We start from the raw sequence: 24183 nt of genomic DNA on the forward strand, positions 1-24183 counted from the left end.
CTCCTCAGGGTTTCCCCAAACGCTTGACCTCAAACGCTTGAGGAATTCCACCTCAGTTTCTCTGATTGGAGTCGAGATCGCGGTGCTCCTCTGCTCGCACCGCACACACCTTCGGTTCTCAGCAGTGTGTTTGTTCAGGTGCGCCCACTGGACCCGCTGGGGTTCACGACTGCTCGCCTTGATACTATTCACAAGTTTATTAAACAGTGAGAGAGGAGGAGTTTGAGATGTGGCTTTTGAATGATTTTCTCAAAATAGAATGGAGAAATCCCACACTAGGCAAAGTTCATATTTTCTGTGCGTGTGTGTTTGAGTGTGCATACTTGGTAGGGGTGTGCTTCTCACTGGCTGAGACCAATTTGTTATGTGTCTCGAAACATGTTCAACGATACGATGCATCTTAGAAATTTTTAAGTAGCTAACGATTTGGTATAATATGATTCAGCCCTGTTTACGGTGCAATACGATATGATTAAATGTTTGAATCTTTACATTTTGATTCCATTAACAGTGAGAAGAATACTGAAAATCTGCTGAGAAAAGCTGGTGTTAGAAAAATAAAAGTACAAAGTACTCGTCTCAAAAACTACTCAGAGTTGTAGTCACTTTGGTCCCATAATTTCATGATAAATAGGTGGTGATTACCAGGTCATATATTTGAAATTTCTTAAACATTACACCCAGATTACCCACAAATGTGATAATTAGCAAGTACCGTTTTCATGTAATGGGTGGTAATTACCAAGTAACATGTTAAATTTGCAGTTAATTTCAAGGAAAGGTCAAATATGCAAAATGATAATTACCACCTGATTGCATAAATACAACACTTGTAATTAGTTGCTTCCACCCCTGTCTATTAATGCTATATTTGTAGGGTACTATAAGTTGGGAGATAAAGTCCTGAGTTTTTCTAAATCCAGATAGAGATAGAGAGAAGGGGACATTACAGTGGTGTAAATGAGATACTGTAACCGAAATGAGAATCTGAGCACAAACTTTAAAATGGTTTAAAATGCATTTTTGCAGCAACATGATATGTTACTCTCTTTCATATTAAGAGCGCTGTGGTTTTGATTGAATTTGACCGTGTAGAGGAAGTGAGGTGTGGAGGAACAGTGATGCTACGTTTTACCTGCTGTCTCAGTGACATGACGTCTCTGTGGGTCTGGAGACTCGTGGATCTGGACTCTGCTGTCCGACACGTTTTGTGTAAATGATTTGCAGCAGTGTTTCTCATCTTTTGTATAAAACCCAAACTTATGGACCCGGCCAGGAAACATATAACCCCGTGCAGTTGTATGTATTAATCATTGGATCCTGGTGTACAACTGTACTCTACTGTTTTTATCATATTATGACTGGAATTGCAGCTGTTAGTAGCTTATTGCTTAAGTCAAATTTCCCCTCAGGCACAATAAAGTATATCTTATCTTACTGACTGAGCAAACAAAATGTAATGTGTTTACTCAGACTAGCTGAGCTGTAGTTTCAAATTTACTCAGCCGAAATGAGAGTGGTATCATCTTGACCTTGCACTGGGTAAATAAGCTAATTGTCAAACTACAGATGGTCTTTAGATGAGCTAAAAATTGCATCGTCATCAAGCTAAAATTAAGATTGTGTGTATGTGCAGGGACACACACATTCATAATGTATTGTGTGATTCTAACCCTGATATTTTAGCTTCTTAACCACACAAATGTGACCGCATTCATTCATCCTTAATATCTTTTCTTTCTTTACTCAAGTTTAATTGTTTGATAATTGTTCCCTTAATCACACATGAAGGCTGCCACAAAAAAACTTAAACCTCGTTTAATAACTTGGGCTGCTTTTATTATAACGAATACATTACTATACATAGTCTACATGGGGCTTTGTGGTTCTGCAATATTTGAAGGTTACTGTTCTCTCTTGTACGGCTGCAGAAGCCTGAGTGGACGGGAGGTGCCAAAAAGCACAGACCAGACGGGGTGGTCCGGAAAACGGCCCGGAGATCCAGTGAAACTTAACAAGCATGTTCCCTTTGGATGTAAAAATGAAGTGTAACACAGATATTAATGTAGCAAGTATCACAACACAGCAGAGGAATGTAAACTGGAGCACTGGGACGTCAGGTTGGAAGCTAACCAGCTGCAGCCGAATACCCCCACCGTCATAACAGCCTGAAACAGCCCCCCCAATGACCAGCTACACTCAGGCCTCAGCTTTTCATCACGGCTTGGCCAGGAACTGGGCTGAAATGACTCCTCCTGGGGATGACAGTGTCTAGTTACTCATCTGGGGGACGCAGCAGAGTTGATTTTTTTTAGATAAATCACGTATAAAGGCAGCTGAATGTGTGTGAGGGTTCAAGGCCCGTGCATGAATCTCATGAAAGCAGTGACATGTATGCTCTGTAACACATTAATGAGCAGGTGAGTGAAGTGATAACCTCGTGTAAGATCTAGACTCTGACTCCTGCTTCATGTTTGATGTATGTGTCTCTCTCTCTCTCTCTCTCTCTCTCTCTCTCTCTCTCTCTCTCTCTCTCTCTCTCTCTCTCTCTCTTGCTGTGTGTGTGTGTGTGTGTGTGTGTGTGTGTGTGTGTGTGTGTGTGTGTGTGTGTGTGTGTGTGTGTAATGTCTTCCAGAGGTGTCCATCCTCTGGGCTGCTCACCAGGTTCACCACAGTTCAGAGTACTACAACCTCACCACGGCCCTCAGACAGTCCCTCACCCAGCAGTTCACATCATGGGTAAGATTATTCATTCTTATTGTCAACATATATCTACTGTCATGAGGATGCTGATGGTAAATGTAGTCAGTTGAAGCTATAAATTCCTCAGTGTGTCCTATATTGACACAGAAAGGATTCAAGCTGATTTATTTTCATTATAAAACATATATAGGGTTGCAGTTCATTCATAATACACACAAAATGCAACATATATGAAGATAATTAGTTAATTAAGAATTGAATAGAGTAAAAGCTTAAAAAAAATAAAAACATATATGCATAAACGTCTACACAAGGGTGTAGCATTAGTTTTTTTCAACCATGGTGTGAACATATCACAGGAGATTTGTCAGATGTGCACTGTATTAATTTCCGTCCTCTCCTCAGATTTTCTACCTGCCCCTGGCTCTGGTCGCGCCCCCTGCGATCTTCGCCGTCCACATACAGTTAAACCTTCTGTACCAGTTCTGGATCCACACAGAGGTAAATATTTGAACACAGGTTACAGATTCAATAATCAGACAGACTTTTGTCACGGAAAACACTGAAACTGCATCATGACGTAGATTCTAAAACAAGGTTAAGGACGATGTTGGACGGAGCAGGGAGAGTAAAGGTTTAACAACATTGATTTTGGTGTAGCAATGAGATGCCGTAGCCTAAATAAGAATCTGTGAACAAACTTTAAAACTGTTTAAAATGGATTTTTGCAGTAACATGATATGTTACTCTCTTTCATATTAAGAGCGCTGTGGTTTTGATTGAATTTGACCGTGTAGAGGAAGTAAGGTGTGGAGGAACAGTTATGCTACATTTTACCTGCTGTCCCAGTGACATGACGTCTCTGTGGGTCCAGAGAGAAAACCCAAACTTAGGGACGCAACCAAGAAACATAATTGCATACTGCTGAAAGAAAACTAGATAACCAATTGATTGGTTGAACTGCAAAAAATATTTGACGAGAATCTGATCATTAACAGGGTTCGTATCGGTCCTGGAAATCCTTGAAAACATTTGACTTTTAATGTGGTGCTTTCAGGATTTGAAAACCACCTTGAAACTGCTTGACAATGCATTTTCATTACTTTCATGAGAAAAACAAAGCATAAATAATTATGAAGTACTTTTCTAAAATGTACAGTCCCCATATTGTTTGCATCAGGTGCTCTAATAACTAATAATTATTAATTATTTATGCATCTGGGATTTTGTTGGCAAAAAATGACCAGTTATAGCTTCTCAAGTGTGAGAATTTTATTTTTATTTTTCAATATATTTGCTTTTTGGCTCTAGTAATTTGTTGTTGGCATTTTCTAGTGTTTCTAATGAAAAGCTGCTCAATTTAAGCAGATTTTTTTAAGCAGGTTTTATGCAGGTAGAGAATGTGGATGCTATGTACTGTGTATCATAAATTACAATGATTAAATGTGTAAATACTTTGTATAATCAGTCAACATGTAGCACATGTAGCTGTGTATGAATCGACGGTTCCATTCACTGTTCCTGTGTGCAGTTAAAAAGGTAATACAACTGCAAAAAAGTCTGTAAAGTTATCTTTCTGCCTGTGCCAATACTAATCCGTCTGCTAAGCCGAGCCTTTGTAGACTCAGTGCTGCAGTGGAACCTGTGTTCAATAAAAAATAATGAGATTTTATGAAATATTCCAAACAGAAGCATGACCACTCTCTCTGCCTTTAAAGTGACTGGGAGTATCACTTTTACAATCCCAACAATCTTGAGAGGGAATGAATGGATTTGGAACGCCTTCCATCTTTTAGTGCACTATTAGTGAAAACAGTCGTAATAGTCACAATTTTCTGAAGGGATGTAATTTATGCCTCCTTTATGGGCTTTTTTTGATGTCATGTAATTTATTGGCACGCCATTCGCTGCAGCACTCGAGCCTCAGAGCCGGACTGAAGTGGTGGAGACCCTTTTCATTCAAGATGAAACTCTCACGCTCGGCTGCCAGACGCAGCCATTACATGGAAATAATGAATCACTGAGAAATTCTGTCCAGCCGTGCACTTTTCTCCAGACTGAGGGGTCCGTCGTATTGATGCGAAACATCAAAATATCTGGGAGTTGCAGCCAAAAGAGAAACATGAACTGTGTGAAATATGCTCTGTGACCTCTGTAATCTTTAATGACTCACTGGTGCATCTGTTTGACATCTAAGAAGAGAAAACGGTTCATGGCTGGTAGTTTTATGCACAAAATGTACTCATGATGCATTCACTGTATGCTTTTCCGTGTGTGTGTGTGTGTAATTGGCTTTAAACATTACCGTTAACATCTCTGCTCCTGGCACTTTTCCATCATTCACACTAGTTGTTTTGCTACCAGTCCATAAATACTGTTCTTCTCATTTAGGCTCTATAATCAGGAAAACAATAAGTTTTCCTGGGAAATATATCACAATACAAATGTTAGATTCTCCGAGAATGCTGTTTTATCTGGACTTTAAAGGGATAGTTCACCCAAAAATGAAAATTCGGTCATTTTCTACTCACCCTCATGCCGATTGACAGTCAGGTTTTGGTTTTTAGTCCACAAAACACTGCTGGAGTTTCACAGGAAAACAGTGTTGCAGTATCTCTTCCATCTCTGAGCTGGGTATGCGTCGCATGACACTGCTTTCCTGTGAGACTCCAGCAGTGTTTTGTGGACTAAGAAACTAAACCTTCAATCGGCATGAGGGTGAGTAGATAATGACTGAATTTTCATTTTTGGGTGAACTATCCCTTTAACTAAAGTAATATAACTAAAACCACGGGTCAAGTGTCTCCTAATGCATCCTTCAAACAGTTATCCATGGTCATTCTTTAGTTAAAGACTGTTGATCATACAAATAAAGCTGTTTGAAAACATCATCTTGGACTCTAGGAAACTGTGATGGGCATTTCTTAGCCTGTTGGTCCGTCCACTACTTTTAGTTTAGCCTAAAATATCTCAACTGGACTACTGGATGTATTAAGATGGAACTTTGTGCAGACATTCATGGTTCCCACCCACTCACTTTGTTGAGCTCCTGACTTTTCCTTTTTGGCCACCAGCAGGTCACAGTTTCCACATATCCTGTGAAATATCTCTACATTTGCTTTAGATGTAGTGGATTGGCATGAATTTTTTTTACATGCATTCATGATTCCCAGACGTTGAGGTCATAATTTTCCCTCGTCCGATATTTTTGTCTAAAAACAGCTATACCATACCCAGAAATAATGTCCATACAAATAAAAAATATCAAAATATTGCCATGGTATTTAATAACACAGTTATGCTTCCCAGAGGATGAAACCTTTCTGTTTTGGACAGATGACTTCTCATCTCGCACCAACATCAGACTAAAATGTCAATTTTGAATGCAAGACATCTCATAATCTAAAAATCAGATTGTGACGATATTTATTTATGACAATCTATTGTATTTTATTATTTTATCCCAGCTCATCAGGGACCTTGGGCCTCTGGAGTGGGTCTTCAACACCCCAAAACATCACAGAGTTCATCACGGTGAGATAAACTTTATTTATTTTCAGGGATTTTTTTGTTGCCATGCCTGAGATGGTGCATCAACATGCCCAGGAAGAGCAACATGAAATGCAATAAAGGCTGAAACACTGATGATTGATCATGTCTGATTATGGTTATGTTCAATTTGGTATGGACAGGTTATTTTTGTGCAGGCTGATGCATTGACTCAAGAATGAGAAAATGCTGAAATAACTAAATGAAAAGAGCAGCCAGGGTTCAGAAGTTAAATAATTTCAACTCAGAAAACATTATCTCAACAGGGAGGAACCTCTACTGCATTGACAAGAACTACGGAGGAATTCTGATCATATGGGATCGATTATTCGGTAAGCAAACTTGATCAGATATTTGTATTTTCAGTGCCACCATTTAGTTACGGCTAACTACCTACAGCTACTATTTGTAACTGTGAGTACCAGCATATCACAGTGTTGTCTACATAGCAGGAGATCAGTGCATTGATGATGGCAAGATCAATACCAAAAGTATCGATACTGTTAACATTGATACTGTGTGATAGGAGGTGTAGGATCAATACAAACTGCTGATGGTCACATGTCTCAGTCCTCAGTATTCAAAGACATTACTAGTTCACTGCTCTTGGTGTTTGTGTCTGTGATGTCTGCCCTGTCATTACTTGTCATTGAATGGAAACCAAAAGTTGTGGTTATATTATATTATAACAACGAAATGAAAGGAAACAGTGACTCTATAAACTGTAGGTTTGCCAGTAGCTTTTATACTCGATTCAGCAATTTTTGCACTGAACGTCATTGAGAGGTAACTGATAAAATTTTGAGGTCTACATTACCCAGAAATCCCTTGGGATGTTTTTTTTTTCATCTCTGCAGCTGCAGATGGTTTTTAAAAAGTTGATCCCAGACACTGTAATCCTAACTTTCTTATATTTTACTCCTTGAGGTTTTCTCTTTGGAGTATTCATCTCAAACATGTATGTCCTGACCAGCAAAAGAGCCAGATTTACTCAGGTGATGTGCACACAAGGAAGTTTCTCTTGCAGGTAGCAACTATACAGTTTGGTATTGGCATGAATCTGCGTATTGCTCTGGCTGGGTCAAAAAATTAACATTATGATTAACAGCAGATGGGTGAAATAGGATGAAGCGTCTCCCCAGAGAGACAGATATGCTGCGTGTGCGTTTACACATGATGCACACACAGCACCCAAACCCAAACAATCAATTGGAATTTTAATTCTTATGACCTGGCCCACCTGATCTGTGGATTAACTCACTGCCTGAGGTTGTGATTGCGGTTCAAGCATCACTATTTCATGTCATGTTATCCAGTTAACTCTTAATCAATGCCAAATTATATTAAGGTACCTGAGAGACGTTCTCATGAGCGTGTGAAACTACCTTGTGCCTGCAGGATAGCGTCTGGTGTGCACCAGAAACAAAGCCCTTTTGGGGCAACTTGTTTACAGGCTCCAACTGCCTCAAAAAGAATACAGGTTTAAAGTATTGTTTCATGTTGTTTAGTTTTGCATGTAAAAACTGTTCATGTCTTCCTCAGGTACGTTTGCTCCAGAGACAGACAAAGTGGTGTACGGCCTGGTGTTCCCCATCAGATCCTTTGAAATCCTCCATGTTCAGGTGAGTCCTGTCAGCCATCGGTGGAGCAGCTCGCCTCCATCCATCAGAGTATAAACACCTCCAGTAGATGAGGCGTGAGATCATGTTTCTCTTGCCGGCCGAGTGGCCATTTGTAACCAAAACATTATTACTTTACTCTAAACAAGCTGCCCAGCTGAGGTGAAGGAGGCCAATAAAATTAAATGCCAGGAGGTGGATGTTGTGATTATTTTTGCTGCCCTCGCTGCTGGCGGAGCACAGCGTGAGAAATGTCCTGCCCAATGAAAGCAGAAACATTTCTACTCAGGATTAGTTAGCATAGCTGCGGTTTAGTTAACATTGATCAGCTAAATGCAGCATTAGATTATGTATTGATGTTTGATTTATGTTTCTCTCTCTCTCTCTCTCTCTCTCTCTCTCTCTCACTCTCTCTCTCAGTTACACTACTATATGTATTTGTGGAAAAAGTCCAACACCTACAAGACAATCAGCAACAAAGTGTCAACTTTCCTCAAAGGCCCAAGTTGGAAACCTGGTAAATCTCGACTAGGTGACCACAAGGGAAATCCCAAGGTTAGTAAAAAACAATCTTTTGTTTTCATTATTCCTGCAGGATGCATATTTTCACAATAAAGCCCTCAGGATACTCAATCAATACTTTGATTAAGTTGGTCTACCAATAGAGAAACACATGTCGTCTGCAGGCTGTATTTGTTTGTTTTTCTTGTTTGTTTGTTTTTTGTTTCTTTTTTAGACTTTCTTCTTATTCTTGCTTCAATTTTGTCACTTCTCTGTAATTTTTTTTATTTTTATAGTATTTGACATTGCTCTTCCTTTAATTTTTTAGGAAAAACTAGCATGTAAGCCATTAATTCTAGACATTATCAGATGGATGAAGGTGGGGAAGGGGCCTTGGAAAGGCTGGGAGATACAGAATGATGCATATGTGACTTGTACCCATGTTGTTATGTCATTATGCTGCTATGTGTAATGACTACTACATTTTAAAGTAATACAAATGCATATCATTTTTTTAAAAAAAAAACCCTCAGGCTTCATTACCCATCATTTTGACACACACAAAATAAAAACAGGGCTAAATGACTCAGAGCATTCCTTATTGAAGGATTCACATATTCTACGACTTTTACAAGAAACTGCCACATCAAATAAAAGCTGCGAAGCCTTTGTAGAGGGAACACAATAAGTTCATTTTCACCGTCTTTAAAACGCAGTCTGCGGGATTAAAACCGCATGCAGTCGAGTGTAAATGTGCATGTGTGTGTGTGTGCAGAAAGAAATACAGGCTCCAGTTGAATGCCCCGGCGGTTTGCTTTGAAATAACGCTGATGGTGTCACATATTTAGTTCCCTCATGCTTCACACTTAAAAAAAAAAAAAAAAAAAAAAATCCCCTTTGCCTTCACAATTAAATTGGCCCCTTAAACCCAGCGGGGTGATTCTAAACACGGACGGAGCTGGAGTTTAACCCGAAATATCTTGAAAGGCTTCATGTTAGACGGCTTCTCGTTGATATCTGATGGTGAGGGGAGGAGAGGGGAGCGAAGGAGGAGACGGGGTTGAACGTGTTTCAGCTTTTTGAGAATAAGCAGAGCAGCGTGCTGGAATACCTACAGGGTTGGGGATGGGATGCGGGGGGAACCCACATGTGGTGGTTTGGTTGTTTGGGATCCTGGGAAACCCCCTGAATGAGAGACAGGCATCTATGATTGGTCAGTTTTTTTTTTAACTTTTCTCCCAAAAAAGATGCATTTCCAACTTAAAGCCCTCAGGCCTAATTACTTATCGTAAAGAGGCACATTCAGACAAAAACAGGTCAAGTGACTCAGGGAATTCTTACAGAAGGACTCATATATTCCTCTGTGTTTGGGGGAAACCGCTACACCCAATAAATCCTGGATGACTTTGTAGATGGAACAAAACAAACTAATTTTCACCAGTTTTGAAATTCAGCCTGAAGGAGGCTAAAAAAATAAAAGGCGTCTTCTGCTACGAGGAAAATAAACACACGAGAGGTAGAAAGGTCATCAGAGAAGTTTAAACATGTTGCTGCCTGACTTTTATGAGTTAAATTATGGCTTTTCTTTCGTATTTAAAGGCCCAAACGCTCACGCTGACCCTGTTTTGTTTTCTGTTGTTTTTTTTCATTTCCATTGTTTCCTTTTTCTAATTCCCGGCCGAATGCTGTTTTTATTGTCCTCTCAGTGTCTCATAAAGTTATAATCCGTGATATTTTGATTATATCCTACTATTTGTGGTGTTTTTGCAGCATTAGCTGTTCAGTATGTTTGCATTGTGTAACTGACCCTTCGCTAAGCACCGCCCTCCTTAGTTACTGCTGCCTGTCAAACTTTCCATTCTTGCGCTGCATTTGATAAAGGTGGCAGATTTAATACTGAGACTGTGGGAAGTTGTTGAAACACAAGGTTTTGTGATCCTTAGAGACGTAAACAAAAGCAGCTTCTCATTTCTAGCTGACGACGGCGGATTTTGTCGGCTAAAATAATGACTCAAAAGTAGATTTCATAAGTGTAGCTGGCTGATGTAAGCTAATGCTAACACCTTGAGTCGGCTGAGAAATCCATCTCCAGCTGCCACTGTAATGTTTCCATCCGACATGTTTTAAAACAGAAAGAAGTGGAAGTGGAAATGTAAAGTTATCTGACATCTGTGTGCATGATATAACGTTAATGCTAAAAGAGGCTAAAGCTAGCTTACGTCTCAGCAAACATTGTTCAGATGGTGAAATACCACAGGTATATCTACAAGATAGATATAGAAATATACTCATTAATGTGGGAAAAGGAAGTGCAGGGACTTGATTAGTGAAGTGGACCTTGAGACAGGTCACCAAACCAGAACAGTCTGACCGCGATCGCGGAAGACAGCCAGAATAAAAGCTAAGCTAACGCGGCTAAGACCTGAGACAGCGAGCCAGACAGAGATGCATCACCATCGACCCACTTTGATTCTTCATCAGCCCACATCCTCCTCCTCAAACCTCCACAGAACAAATGCAGATGCAGTGGGATCTAACAAGTTTGTCTGGAGGTAAAGTTACTGCAGCTAGTAAGCTAACATTAGTTAGCCAGACATGCTAACGTTTGCAGCTTATGTTAGAGCAGAGTTTAATGCATTCACCACACGTGTGCTTTTGTGTTTCACGCTTTTGAGATCTCAGATCCTCCTGCACACCTTCAACATGTAGAGAAATGGAAAGCTTGACAGCTCTTGTTACGGTTGCTTAGCTATGATTGGACAGTTGCTGTTTGGAGGAGGGACATAGGGAAAGGTCAGTTGCCTTTGTACAGAAGTTTTTATCTTTAGTGGCAGAGTCACATGCGGGAATAAAGTTGTACAGGACTTAACTTGATTTAAATCACCACAACCAGTGGCAGACATTTAGAAGAGGACGTGTAGTTTCTGCATCTTTCGTCCTCTTTATTAGAAAACAGTGTGACATGTTGAATTCTCTCAGCTCAGTTTTGGTGGGCTGTTGAGAGCATATACACCTGTTGCTTTTCTGACAGAAGCCACTTGAGGCGCGTTTGCTTGTGTCATTTCGAAACTCTAGCATGCTGTAATGTCTGTGGAGATTTTGGTATCAGATTTTGTTATCAGAAGTGTTTCCATTTGTAGTCCGAGGAGTACTGACCAGTGACGTTTGAGCAGGCTTTGGTTGCATCCAAGTAAACCATCTGCGGAGAGCAAAAGTGGCTGAACATGGGCCAAAATGCAATCTCAGAACCCATTGTGTCATGTAATCTGATAATGAATTAGCTTTGTATTTGCTTTAAAAAAATATCTACAGTCTTTGGCAGATATATTTTATAAAGCTAAGCCCCCATGTCCTCTCGTCATCAATCACTGATTAAAATCAAGCAGCCAAATTTCCAGGTTCCAAATCAAAGCCAAATCAACCAGGAGTAAACTCATAAAAAAATCAGCTAAGCTTAGCTTAGCTTAAGATGTATAACTTAAGATAAGCTAAGATAAGCTAACATAAGATAAGACAAGGTAGGTACATCTTATCTCATTTGCAGTTATTGTATATTGCAGTGATTCCCAATAATGTTACTTGGAGCTAAATTGAATGAAATATAAAATTTAAATGACATTTAATGTCCAGGATGAAATTTAAAATAAAAGCAGCTTACAAATTGTTGTGAAGCGGATCTTCAATCTTGCCTATTTACTGGCACAGGACACGTTCAGTTATGAAACTTAAATATCTTGTTCTGTGATTGAGAGTCTGTGTAAGCCTGTTAGCATACGATCAAAAAGGTGAAAATGGATCACATAAAAAGTCATGTTATCGTTAATAATTATCTAAAAAAAAGAAAAAAAAGAGTTAGTAGCATGAAGGCAAACTTGACCAAACCAAAAAAGAGACCAAGCAAACCACTTGGAACAATCACAGAATCACTATACCTTGTATGAAAGAATAATTATCCACTTTTTTTAATAATAAATAGTAATAAATTAATCCAGTTTACAACAGGCAGTGTTGTTGTTGGTGTATTTGAACTCAAGTTGTCAAACAATAAACACAACACATTATACTTGTATGTGTATTCACACTGTCAGTGTAGAAGAACAGCACAGTTATACTGTGAAGTTTCTCAACATGTTACTATAAACATGAGGTTAAACTTGACAGAATCGTTGTAATGCTGTCTGGTGTGAGAATCTGTGCAGAAAATGACTCCAATTACAAAAAAATTAGGGTACCGGGAATTAAACATGTTTTATTTTCCATGTGCAGGTTACCGGAAAGGAAGTGCCTCATGACCCCAGCTGGCCGCTGCATTTACAAGTTTATGTGGTCATACATTTCCTGCTGGTGCTGCGGATTTACCATGATGTCTTTGAAAACAAAATGGTATGTATTTGTCAGGTGGGGAAAACTGTACAGAACAGAGGATTTGTCATTTGTCATTTACTGCTTTGCTTAAAAGCACCTTGACTGAAGGAGGGAGGGGCTGTTATTTTCAGCCCCGTAGGATTTGAGGCTGGTGACCTTCTGGTCACACGCTGGCTGCCAGTATGTTTAGGCTACTGTAATCCCTCATATAAAGTATGACAAGGTGGTCCAGGGCTCTTAATTTAAGACCTGCGTGCTGCGTGTTTGTTTGCCAACATGATTTCACCCAATTATGCAGTTTGTTGTGGCTGGTCCACAGTGGAGCGGAGTCCTCTACTTAGCCAGCAGGAAAAGACTAGCTCGGTCTAACATCATGACAGAATGACTGATCGGCATTCCCCTTTAGAACAACCTTTGTCTATTATTTTCCACTCGACGAGCCAAAAGACCCCCTTCCTCCTCCTCCTTCAGAAAAAAACGACCCAGGTCTCCTCAGCAGTTATCTTTGGAAGGCTTTTTTCCCCAGGCATAGTTTTGGTTAGCCAAAAAGTGCTGTCACGCCCAGCCCCTTCAAACTCCCAAATAAAATGGCCTGTCTTTTTGTGATGGCTACCTCCGCGGTGCTCCTTCAGTTGTGGTCCCTCCCCACACACACACACGCACACACAAACACACACACACCCCTCCAGGGTCGAGGGTTCCCCTCCCTCTCGGCGAATGAAACACCAGCTGGTGGTCCAGCAGTGAACACAAACGCCTTAATTGTCGAGTCAACCATTTCCCAACCCAAATAGCCTTCAGGATGCAGCAATCAGGACTTGGAGGGAAAATAACAAAGTGAGCGCTCTGGCCCAACAATAAATCATGTCACTGTTATGTATTTATACCCACATGTTCGCTAGGCTCTTATTTAGCTTGACAATTGATGATACGCTGCCGGACAATTTATGGGCGTTGCGTTAATTCGAAGCCACAAAAACATGGTAATTTCAAACAAGTGAGGCTACTCTTCAATTACATCATCAGCAGGCCAGCGTGTACATTTTATTATAGGTTTGCTGAACAGTTGCTATTAGAGGCTGAGAGGGGAAATGACCAACTCATAAAATCTAATCTCAGAACAACTTTCTATTAATGTTTTTATGATAGAAGAAATTGGATTTCAGTACCTGCTATAATGTAAATTACAACTTAAAGTGGAGCAGAGCAGCAAAAAGACCAAACATCTAACATAATATAGCAAGTGAAATTAGATAAATTATGTGCAGTGACACATCAGTATGATGTTGCTGTCTTATACAGCAGCACAAAATGACCACATAATTGCTCTTATTGGTTTGTTGTCAGCACCAGTGAGTCAGCATTTACACAAGTGCAGTTATTATACCTCTCAGTGACAGCTGGGACATTATGTTTTTGGCTTGTGAACATGATATTTCAGCAGCCCCTTGAGCCGTTTCTTCAAAATTTGGCACAAACGTCCACTTGGACTCAAGGACGAACTGATTTAAATTTGGTGGCAGAAGGTCCAGGTCACTGTGAGCTGTTTTTGGCCGTAACTCAACAATTCATACACTAGCTGGAAGAATGCACACAGTAGAGTGCAGATCTCTGCCGGGCAACCTGAAAAGATTATTCAGATTCAACCTCTTTGTAATCAACATTTTAATATTTATATATTTTCAAGTCTGTGCTTTTGCTCGTACTTCAGTATGCATTACACTATGTAATGTACTTAGTTACTTTTAAAATCAGAATTGAGTACCGAGTACAATTTGACTTAACATCCAAACCTTTCATCTTCATTTTTGTAATAAATAAAGTTGTCTGGTCACAAACAGGCCAACAAAAACAACGACCTATGAACCAAAAAGTAAACAGTGCAGCAGCACAGTTTTGGAGTAACGATGTTCATAATTAAAAATTAAACCAATTAAAAATGTATAAATCAACATTTAATCATTAGTCTAGAAATGGTGGTAACTGCACCTCATTAAACTTTGTTTTGTCTGGCCGAGCCATTTGTTGAATAAGAAAAAATTGAAAATGAGAAAATAAAAAAAAGTGAAAAATTAATAAAAACATGTATTGTATCTAAAAACAAAGTAGTGAAAGTGAAATAGTAAATTAATTTTTAGCTTTTTCATTGATTAAGAGTAAGAAAAAGCAGAAAGGTACTTTTCTAACACCAGTACTTTTACTGACTGTAATATTTTAGTACAGATTTTTCAGTAGTCTGTCCACCACTGCTAACTGTAAAAGATTATTACATTCAGATTGTAATTTAGTTACATGTAACTAGTTACTCGGCACTTCCAGTAAGTAAGCCTTGTTTTAGTCGATCAGTTATTGATGAATCGTGGCGCCTACAGGCCAGTTAAGATTAGTGAGGAGTTATCAGTCGAATAAGTTAAATATATTTGATTTTCAAGGTTTTTCAGAAATTGTGAATCACAGAGGTCCTTTAGCTTCAAGTCATAAATGTGCAAAAAAAAATAAAAAATAGGCTGATGTGTCCAGTAGTATGTGACATTAGCTGCAGACAATTTCCAGCAAAGCTGGTCACACACACACACACACACACACACACACACACACACACACACACACACACACACACACACAACCTATCTGCATTCTCCTTCCATCCATCTTACATTTAACCAAAAAATATTGTTACTAACTTTCATTAAATTCCTTCAGTCTTTACTGCATATATTATATGAGTCAGGACAGGATGTAAACTGCAACAAATCTACTTTTTTTCATGTCCTCATAATCATTTCAACCCATTAGCAGCACCACACGACACAAATATGTGACTGGATCATAAACTAATCCGACAAAATGTCTGATCTTTTCCTGCAAATGAATCCCTGTGTTTAGTTTCTTATATTTATGCGTTTGAATTCTGTGCAAATTATTCGTAGTACAGGATGTTTGTCTTATCTTTGTCATTTAGTGTAGTATCATTTCACAACTGATGCACTGGAATATTTTCTCAGTGGTAACTTCATCCAACAAGCTTTCATGGACACCATCATAATAGCAGCTGCAATAATGGCCTGAATAATGAGTTAATCTGCTTCGTCTCAGGGGACGACAGAATAACACAATCAGTCCCGCTGCCACCAGATGTTAACTTTCATTTCTGTCCTCCGCTGTTATTGCTGCAGTTCGACACTTGATCACTTTCAAAATTAGAACATTTCCCTGCTCAGATGTTTTTTTCTTAAAAAAGAAGTGACTCCACCTGAAGACACTGAGGGATTTGTGGAGGATTTTCTCTCGAGCGTAATGTCACGACTGCTGAGCCCCCGGGGTTATTAAGCACAGATAAGTTCGCATAACCCTTGATACCATAAATAATGCCCCCACATTACACCGCTTACTAAAAATAACTGTATCTGTAGCCTTTCAACTCTCATGCTGTGATTATTCAGCTTTAATATGCTTTGACAGTTTGGGGTGACTCTTGTTCCTTCCTTCTGATAAATGGATCGCGGCCAGAATCCCCCCCTCGTTTGATTCACTGAAAACATAATCATATCATCCCTCTGTGCTCCCAAGCGAGGGCTCAGATGATATAGTTCTTATGGGGGCTTATGGATTACGACCATTGGATAAACATGAAGACATACGGGTTTATTGCATCCTGTTGATGGCTTGATTTTATATGTTTACTATATATGGCCTTCTGGGTCTGTACAGTATGGGAGCAGTCGGTGAGATTTGGCCGTTAGGCTCTGTATTGAGTGTCGGAGAAATATAAACCTAAGCTGACAGCCCACGGCATCCTCAGGAGACACCGGGCTTCCAGCTGCTGCCCTCAGCCAAGGCCGTAGGTTAGAGAACACGAATTAGACCGTACATCACGTTCTGTACTCTGTGTGTTTGTGCGCGCGTCCCAAAAGGTCAGCGAGAATCTGCATGGGATTTCTGCTCAGACGTTAGTTGTTTTGGCTCTGTTTAGGGGCTATCGGGATTCAAACTGCAGGCTCTTCCCCTGCGGTCAAGTCCCCTGTCAAGACCTATCTGCGATGATTAGAGCGTCGTGTGTAAACTAGGCATGTCAGTGCAAAGTAAGGGGCGGATTGCGTTTGCTGCAGGATACTGTATGTGCCAGTACACTTATTCTCAAGGTCAGACATGTTTTGGTTGGCAGTGCCAAGTAAACAGTCCAACAGCCGTGCGGTTTATGTCTGCTCTCCCAGTAAGGTCTCCTGTGATCGTAACTTAACCAGCCATGATATTAATTTAAGGTTTAGATTCTAATGTATTTTTTCCCGGACCGCATTTCTCATGGCATGCAAACGTATGTTGATCCTAGGTGCTGTCCCAGTTAACCATTCTGGGGATGACCGGCTACATTCTGCTCACTCTCACCGCCCTGGGCTACATCATGGATCAGAGGTACGGTGCAAGACGTTTGTTCATGTATTGATTTTTATAGAAGCATTTGGATATTCAGTTCGACAGAAGAGAGAAGGCTCTGATTATTTATGTCAGAGGTTCCCAAGTTAAACTCTCCAAGGAGCTGTAAGATAAATCTGAAGGGTCAGAAGACAGGAAATGAATTTACAACGCATTAGATAATACATGAATTGAATAAAGCTACTTATGGAGCAGAAATACTTCTCACATGTAAATATTTACTGCCTAATAGGGCTGCACAATTAATCGAAATGCTGTCGGCAATACGGCCAATTGTAATATCCAAACACTGGGAGTTGCAATATTTAGACAAAGTGAAAAATGTGTGACAAAACAGCATTATAACAAAGTACTGTAGATGTAAGAAAACATGTTTGTTTGGTACAAACAAAAGTCAATCATCCTGCTTTTAATAGTTCTGTGAAAATGAAAATTGTGATGCAAAAACTGATCATCCACACTAATCATGAATCATATTGCATTATTATTATTATGATGATATAATTCTTTTTGACCATGTCGTGCAGCCCTACTGCCTTATAACATGATCTGAAATCTAAAATCTTTCGGTTACGGCTGTGTTTTGATTTGAATTTAAAACTATTGTTTGAACGATTGGTAAAATTCAATATTTGATGTGTAATTATCTGTTTGAATTTAAAATTCTCAGCATATAAACGTAGACTGTCAGTCCGTTTGCTGACTTTGTAAAAATGCATCTTCCTTGTAACAAGGTGCTAGAACTGAACGCCACTCAGGCTTGATTTCTTCTGGCAAAATTTACTGCACTCTGAGGCAAAAAGATGACAGAACAGGTAAAAGCGTGTGCAGGAAAGTAAGCTTAAACTACCAGAGCTAATGTAGCTAGCATGCTAAGAAAAGGCTAATTAAAAAGTTTAAAAATGAAACTAAACTCAACATTTGAAAATTTTGCAATTAGATTTAAATCTGAGTGAACCATCGGCAAAACAAACAAGACAACAGTGAATACTTCTGGCCCTGCTCCTCACAGGAAGGAATGGGGAGTGAAATCTGATATAATGGCAGACATAATCTATTTTTCCAAAATTCACAGGACGTAGTTGACCTGTGATCCGTACAGATAACCTCCCACAGTTCGACATGCATGGGATTAAGTGCAAAATTTAACCATCATAGTGTGAAATACAGTCATAGTGCTGTTACTAAAATAATAATTCTCTGAATCTCGATGCAGAATCGCAGTGAAAACACGAGACAGATGCCTGTCATGTTTTCCCCTGAAGAGCAGTCGCTGGGTTAAGGGCGAATGATTTAAAAGCCGTCCTTTTCACCTCTGCTGAGTGAAATCCTGTTGGCTGTGTCGTAATGTCAGTGGTGTAACTGGGAAACTGAACACGCTTGTCATCATCGAAATACATCATGAGATTGTGAGATTTCTTGGCACTTTGGCAGTATCTGCTGCCTTCGCTTTGACACACAGCTCAGCTCGCTCATTGGAGCAGCTCTGTCTGTTGCACAGCCTTCAGTGTTGATAGGCTATTACACATGACGTATAATCAATCAGTGCTGTGGCAGGACATTAAGTGAGACTACAGGATGGGGATTACAGACAGAGCCAAGGTACATTCTTACATTAATTCTACATTAACCCTCATTGGCCTGACTTACATTTTATATGACAAACAATTAATAGATAATGGAGAAATGTTGGTTCCTCTCTGGTGCACACAAATATGTTTTTTTTCCTGACTTTTATCCAAATATTTTTAAATTTTTTATTGTTAAAGCTCAGGATAGTTTCACCTCTCTGACCTTCTAAACATCATTCAAATGAAACAGTCTCAGAGGGAAAGTCACTCTTCATCTGAAGTGCTCACAGCTCCTGAATAAACACAAACTGTGACAAAAAGATCACGATCAGATGTTTCTTTGGAAAAAAGGAAAAAAGTTAGGGAACCGCTGATTTATGCAAGGTCAGAGTCAGAGGTCTGAAGCCCCAGACAGGATTAATCTTCCAAGCGGGGGGAGATTGGTAATAGTATATTTTCCTCTCCTTCCTTCTCAGTAACTAAAATTGCTTTTTTTATTTAAAATTGAACTAGATGGGTTTGCATCTATCAGGATAGGAAAAAAATATTTCTTTTTCGCCCAGAATTCCTGCTGTGATCTGAGCTGATGAAATTCAATAACAGGAAATACTAAAATACAGAAACTTTTAAAACAAACATGAACATGAACATGAACATGCATTCTGCAGCCTGAATGATGCTTTACTCTCATCAACCTCTCTTGCTGGTGTGCATGTAACACTGACCTCCTATCAGACCGTGACTCTCCTCCTTGACATCGGGGGTCAAATTTATTTGAATTCAATCGGCTCCGGAAACTGAAGCTTCTCCCGTTAAAAACTCTGTTATTCCTTTAACATCGTCACATCAACGTTTGTCCCAGAGCTGCAGGCCAGGAGGTCAGTGAGGGTGAAGTTAACAAACTGAAATGTAATTAAGCCTCAGTGTCATGTAGACTGTTGACGTGTCCTCGTGTTCAGGCCAACAGCTGCTGTCCTGGAGATGCTACGCTGTGTCGTCATGGTGACAATGCAGAGGTACGGCTACATGACGCCACTGCTGCCTTCACTCGCCGTGCCCACAGAGGTAAGAAGACCAATGTCATACTTTATACCATATATCTGTCTTTTAAAACAGATGTACGTGACAGTTGTCAAGGCATAAAACTAATAATCTATTGATCTTTACAAATCAAGATTCTGTAGTCTAACACAGGCTTAATTGACAGTGCTAAAAAATATCTTTAGATTGAAAATCAATTCATTGTGAACTTGAGACTGAAAGTCAAATCGAGTCATGGATTTGGATTTGTTGGACTCACAAGAAAAAGGATCAGAATCGAGGCAGCAGAAACAGTGATATCATCTTTTACTTTACTTTTTTCACACATGCAGTACGCTCCTCAGTTCCTGTAAACAGACTGGTGACATTGGTGCAGTGTAGCAGCTCATGCTAGCATTCACTTCACAGTCTAATAGGACAGGCTAGTTCATTAGTCTCGCTCAGCCCGACCAGATCAGACCAGATCTCCACAGCGCTGTCTGGCTTGTTTGCGTTTCTTTAAACCGATCACCATCTTCTTGGGTGGTGCAAAGCCCAGGATGCGGCTACAGTGACGCTGCAAAATAGTGCAGGGAATATTTGCACGTGGGGAGGCGAGCCCTGGCATTAAACCGGTTAAATCCCTGTAAAAAGAAATGATGACAGCTGCAAGCTTATTTACGCAAATACTGTTGGTGAACAGGTTATGGTTAGGGTTACTTTACATTCTCAGCATGTAGCCTCCTATATATACATATATATATATATATATATATATATATATGTATTTCTGTCATTCCTCCATGTATGACTTGAATGAGTTCCACAAGTTTTACTGGCAGATTCCAACTTCTTTTCACTATCTGCCAATTGTTGTTCATTTGTTTTGGCAACCACCCACTCCAGTGTTAACTCTCAGCCTGAAAATGATGCAATGATCAGGTGGCCTGTTGACCTGAAAAAAAAAAAAAAACATAATCATGGTCTTTTCTCTCTTTTGTCAAACATCTAAATGTTACAGAGAGGTGCCTCTCTCTCAAGAAAACTATCTTTGACATCTTTGAATATAAACACTTAATCACTTACAAGACAACAGCCAAGAGTTTAATTTGTAGTTCGGCCAAATCCTGGAATCAACATTAATAAGCAGAGTTGTTATTTCAGCTGCCGATATTGACAGCTGAAAGAAAAGGCAAAGTTCATGATAGATTCAAAGATTGCACTTGTTAGAGAAATGTGATGGCCTGTTTCATACAGGAGGTGCTACAGCAACATGAGCTTTAAAATGGACAGAACACTGTGGTCATGAGTCTGACTCGCATACATTTTGGACAGATCCTCCTTCTGTTTATTTAGGATTTTAAAAAAATATCTTATCTCCAGTTCCATTTAGTTTTGGAACCTTTGGTCACATCACATGAGCTTCGTCAGCAGAGGCAGTTTGCTCAGTTGTCAAGAAATTTTGAATTTCCATTTTTCTGAGGACTTTAGGAACTTTTCTTCCCGTTAGGAGTCCAAACTGTATCATATACTGATCAGCAGTCGTTTTAACAGCCTCTAAATATAACCCAGAACTGACATCAGGACCTGAAATCCCTCGAACGTCTGTTCCAAAACTATGTAATATAATTTCTCACTGTAATATGTCACATAATGACATATTGTGGAAATCGTTTGTTCATTTGGGTTGACACTGAGTTTGGCCTCCTCCCTGCCGCCCTCCATTAAAATATTGTCGAGCGTGAACCAGAGAACCAATTTGCGTCCAAAACACAGTCTGTGCAGCACTGAAACTGTCCTCATATTTAATAACAGTTTAACCACAAGGAACACAAAGTCAACACACAACAAGACCTAATTAGCCTGTTAGTAGTGCCTGAGTTTTCAGTGGATGTGGAGAACACATGTACAGTATGTTGGGCCAATTACTAAATATACTGTTACTCTGGGAACATGCTGGGGGAAAAGAAACCATCCCAGGTCTAACTAAGTAATTGGACAAGTACAACACTTTTGTTTTTATTCCTATTTTTCAGTTGAGTTAAAGTAAAAATTGAAGAGTTTTTCTGCGCATACAACATGTTTATTTCACTCAGATTTTATTCACAAGTTTATAAAATGTGTTTTATGTGTGATTGGCTGTGAGGAAAACCATATAAATAACATTTTTTTCTAGATCTGCATACCAAAAGGATTGAATGTAGGTATCATTTGACTGGAGAGGTTTCAATACTACATGGTACTGGGTTATTTCAATCAATACCCCCAAGGCACTGAGTACCAGTGGTACACAAAGTACTCAACCTCAGTACTTGAGTCAAACAGATACTCCTCATCAAATATTACTCAACTACAAGTGAAAGTTGCTGAGTTAAAATTTTACTTGAGTTAAAGTACTAGAGTACTTGGTTTTAAAAATGCTTAAGTATTCAAACGTACAAAGTACATTTTCTAATATCAGTACATTGCTGTATTATTTTCACGATGCATTTACTGAACCTCGTAACTCTCTGAAACCACCTAATGATGCACTGACCTGCTGTAGAACCACTCTGCTACATAAAGTCTATAGAAACACCTCTAAAAACTTCAGCATAGAAATGCAATCAAAAACAAAAAGGACAGCTGTTGTCATTTTCTGATGTAACTGTATTAAAATCACTGCATAAAATTAGATTGAAGCCGACTGTGAGGAGTTCTCCAAGTCTGTAAAATAGATTTCTTTCTGCCTTCAGGAGCAGCATATACATGAATCATGCAATATTTTTCACCCCGATAAAAATAATCCAACATTAAAAGCAGTCTGGAATTATTTCTCTTTTTCTAGTTATAATAAGAATAGGGCGGGTCACGACATTGCCCTCCCTGGAAAGAAAATTAGTATCTGTAGCTCTGCAAAATAGTGTCTAATAAACATCTTTCTTCAAGATAAAACTGCACATTTCTGTTTAATCAGCATCACACCTGTCAGGTGAATGAATTAACTAAGTAAAGAAGAATCGCTCACTCATGAAGATTTTAACAAAGTCATGAACAAAATTTGATAGAAAGAAATATTTTGTGTGCACAGAATTCTCTTAAGTCTTAAATCTTTTACTTCAGCGCATGAAAAATGTATTTATTGTGTATTATGTATTTATTTATGTATTTATTTATTGAGTTTGTATGTTGTTAGAGGAAAGATGACTCAGTGATGCGGCACAGTATAACGTTTGGTGATGTTGTGACGTAGCGTGGGATGATGGGAGTTGTTGTCTTAATTGTTAAACAACCACGACGGTTTATCTGACAAGGTAATATAGATGTTTTATTCACGTTTAGTCGCATTCACCGAATTCCTTCCTTGGTCTCTGATGCATCCAATGTATCTCACATTTTCCTGGAAGTCATAGCAACTAGCAGTTAGTAGGAAACACACCGTTACCTTGAATAAATTACAGATTTCTCTGGAAACATTTGGGATAATTTAAGTACACAACTCAACAAAATATATAACATATCTCTAGCATTTTAATGTGGAAATGTTGCATGTTATTGTATCTTTAAATTATATAATTACTGTCTGGGAAAAGTGTGTAAGAACTGTGTATATGAAAACCTTGACAGCATCATGTTTCCCTGGTGTGTGTGTGTGTGTGTGTAGCCTGTTTGGCTGTGATTGTGTGTGTTGTGTGGTCTGTTTTGTGAGTGTGAGCTGGGTGCTAAGTCCAGCCCCGCGGCCCTGTGATCTATGAGTCCAGATGCGTCGCCCAATTGACCATAAAATTGGCGTGCCTTTCTGGCTCTGGCAGCCTGAATGTAGATGGCGGCTGACCTCTCATTACTTGCCCTCCTTCCCTCCCTCCCTACGACTGCCTCTTTTTTTTTCCTCTTTCTCCCTCTTTTTGCCCGCCCTCGCTGCTTGCCATCCCAGCCAGTGTGAACGAGAGCAACGCTTCTGGAACCAATTAGTGCCGTCTGCCGCTAACTAGAGCTGGCTGATGAGATTCGCACGTGAGCGCTGAATCGCAGCTTTTATTGTCCTCTGACTCCACATCTGCTCTGCTCAGGTGTTCAAAAGACATCTCGAGGTTTTCCCACCTTTTCTTTTTCTCACCATAAAAATGGAATAAAGCTGAATGAATTATAATTTTTTTTAAAGCCATGTCTAAAATGAAACGCACATCCTATCAGCCTCGGAGCACAAGAACGTCTTGATTTATGCTGCACATGCTGCACGGCTGTGTCGCTTCGACAGCACTGTAAGTTTTACGCAGCCGTTTCCTTAAACGAATCATTAGGCCTCATTTCAAGTCGCAGTACATCAGTTTGAGCTGAATAAATGTCTTGCTTGCAGGTGGGGCTCATTGAAAAACCTCACAATTTACTTGAATTGGTTCCTGACGTATTTGTACCCGTTGCTCAGAACTACAGCAAAGGGA

General features: G+C 39.5%; 1 protein-coding gene across 1 annotated transcript in view; it reads left to right on the forward strand.

The window, feature by feature from the left end:
* The window catches only part of agmo (alkylglycerol monooxygenase), a 65372-nt gene that overhangs the window by 22530 nt on the left and 18659 nt on the right, over positions 1 to 24183 (forward strand). Inside the window, exons 4-12 of the mRNA XM_084727587.1 lie at positions 2636 to 2739; positions 3109 to 3204; positions 6171 to 6237; positions 6519 to 6584; positions 7795 to 7874; positions 8292 to 8426; positions 12639 to 12755; positions 17068 to 17150; positions 19702 to 19807. Of these exons, the coding sequence (XP_084583713.1) occupies positions 2636 to 2739; positions 3109 to 3204; positions 6171 to 6237; positions 6519 to 6584; positions 7795 to 7874; positions 8292 to 8426; positions 12639 to 12755; positions 17068 to 17150; positions 19702 to 19807 (854 nt within the window). The remainder of the gene's footprint in view (positions 1 to 2635; positions 2740 to 3108; positions 3205 to 6170; positions 6238 to 6518; positions 6585 to 7794; positions 7875 to 8291; positions 8427 to 12638; positions 12756 to 17067; positions 17151 to 19701; positions 19808 to 24183) is intronic.

This window comes from Lutjanus erythropterus, chromosome 9 (assembly GCF_056507025.1).
Source record: "Lutjanus erythropterus isolate fLutEry1 chromosome 9, fLutEry1.hap2, whole genome shotgun sequence".
Classification (NCBI taxonomy): Eukaryota; Metazoa; Chordata; class Actinopteri; order Lutjaniformes; family Lutjanidae; genus Lutjanus; species Lutjanus erythropterus.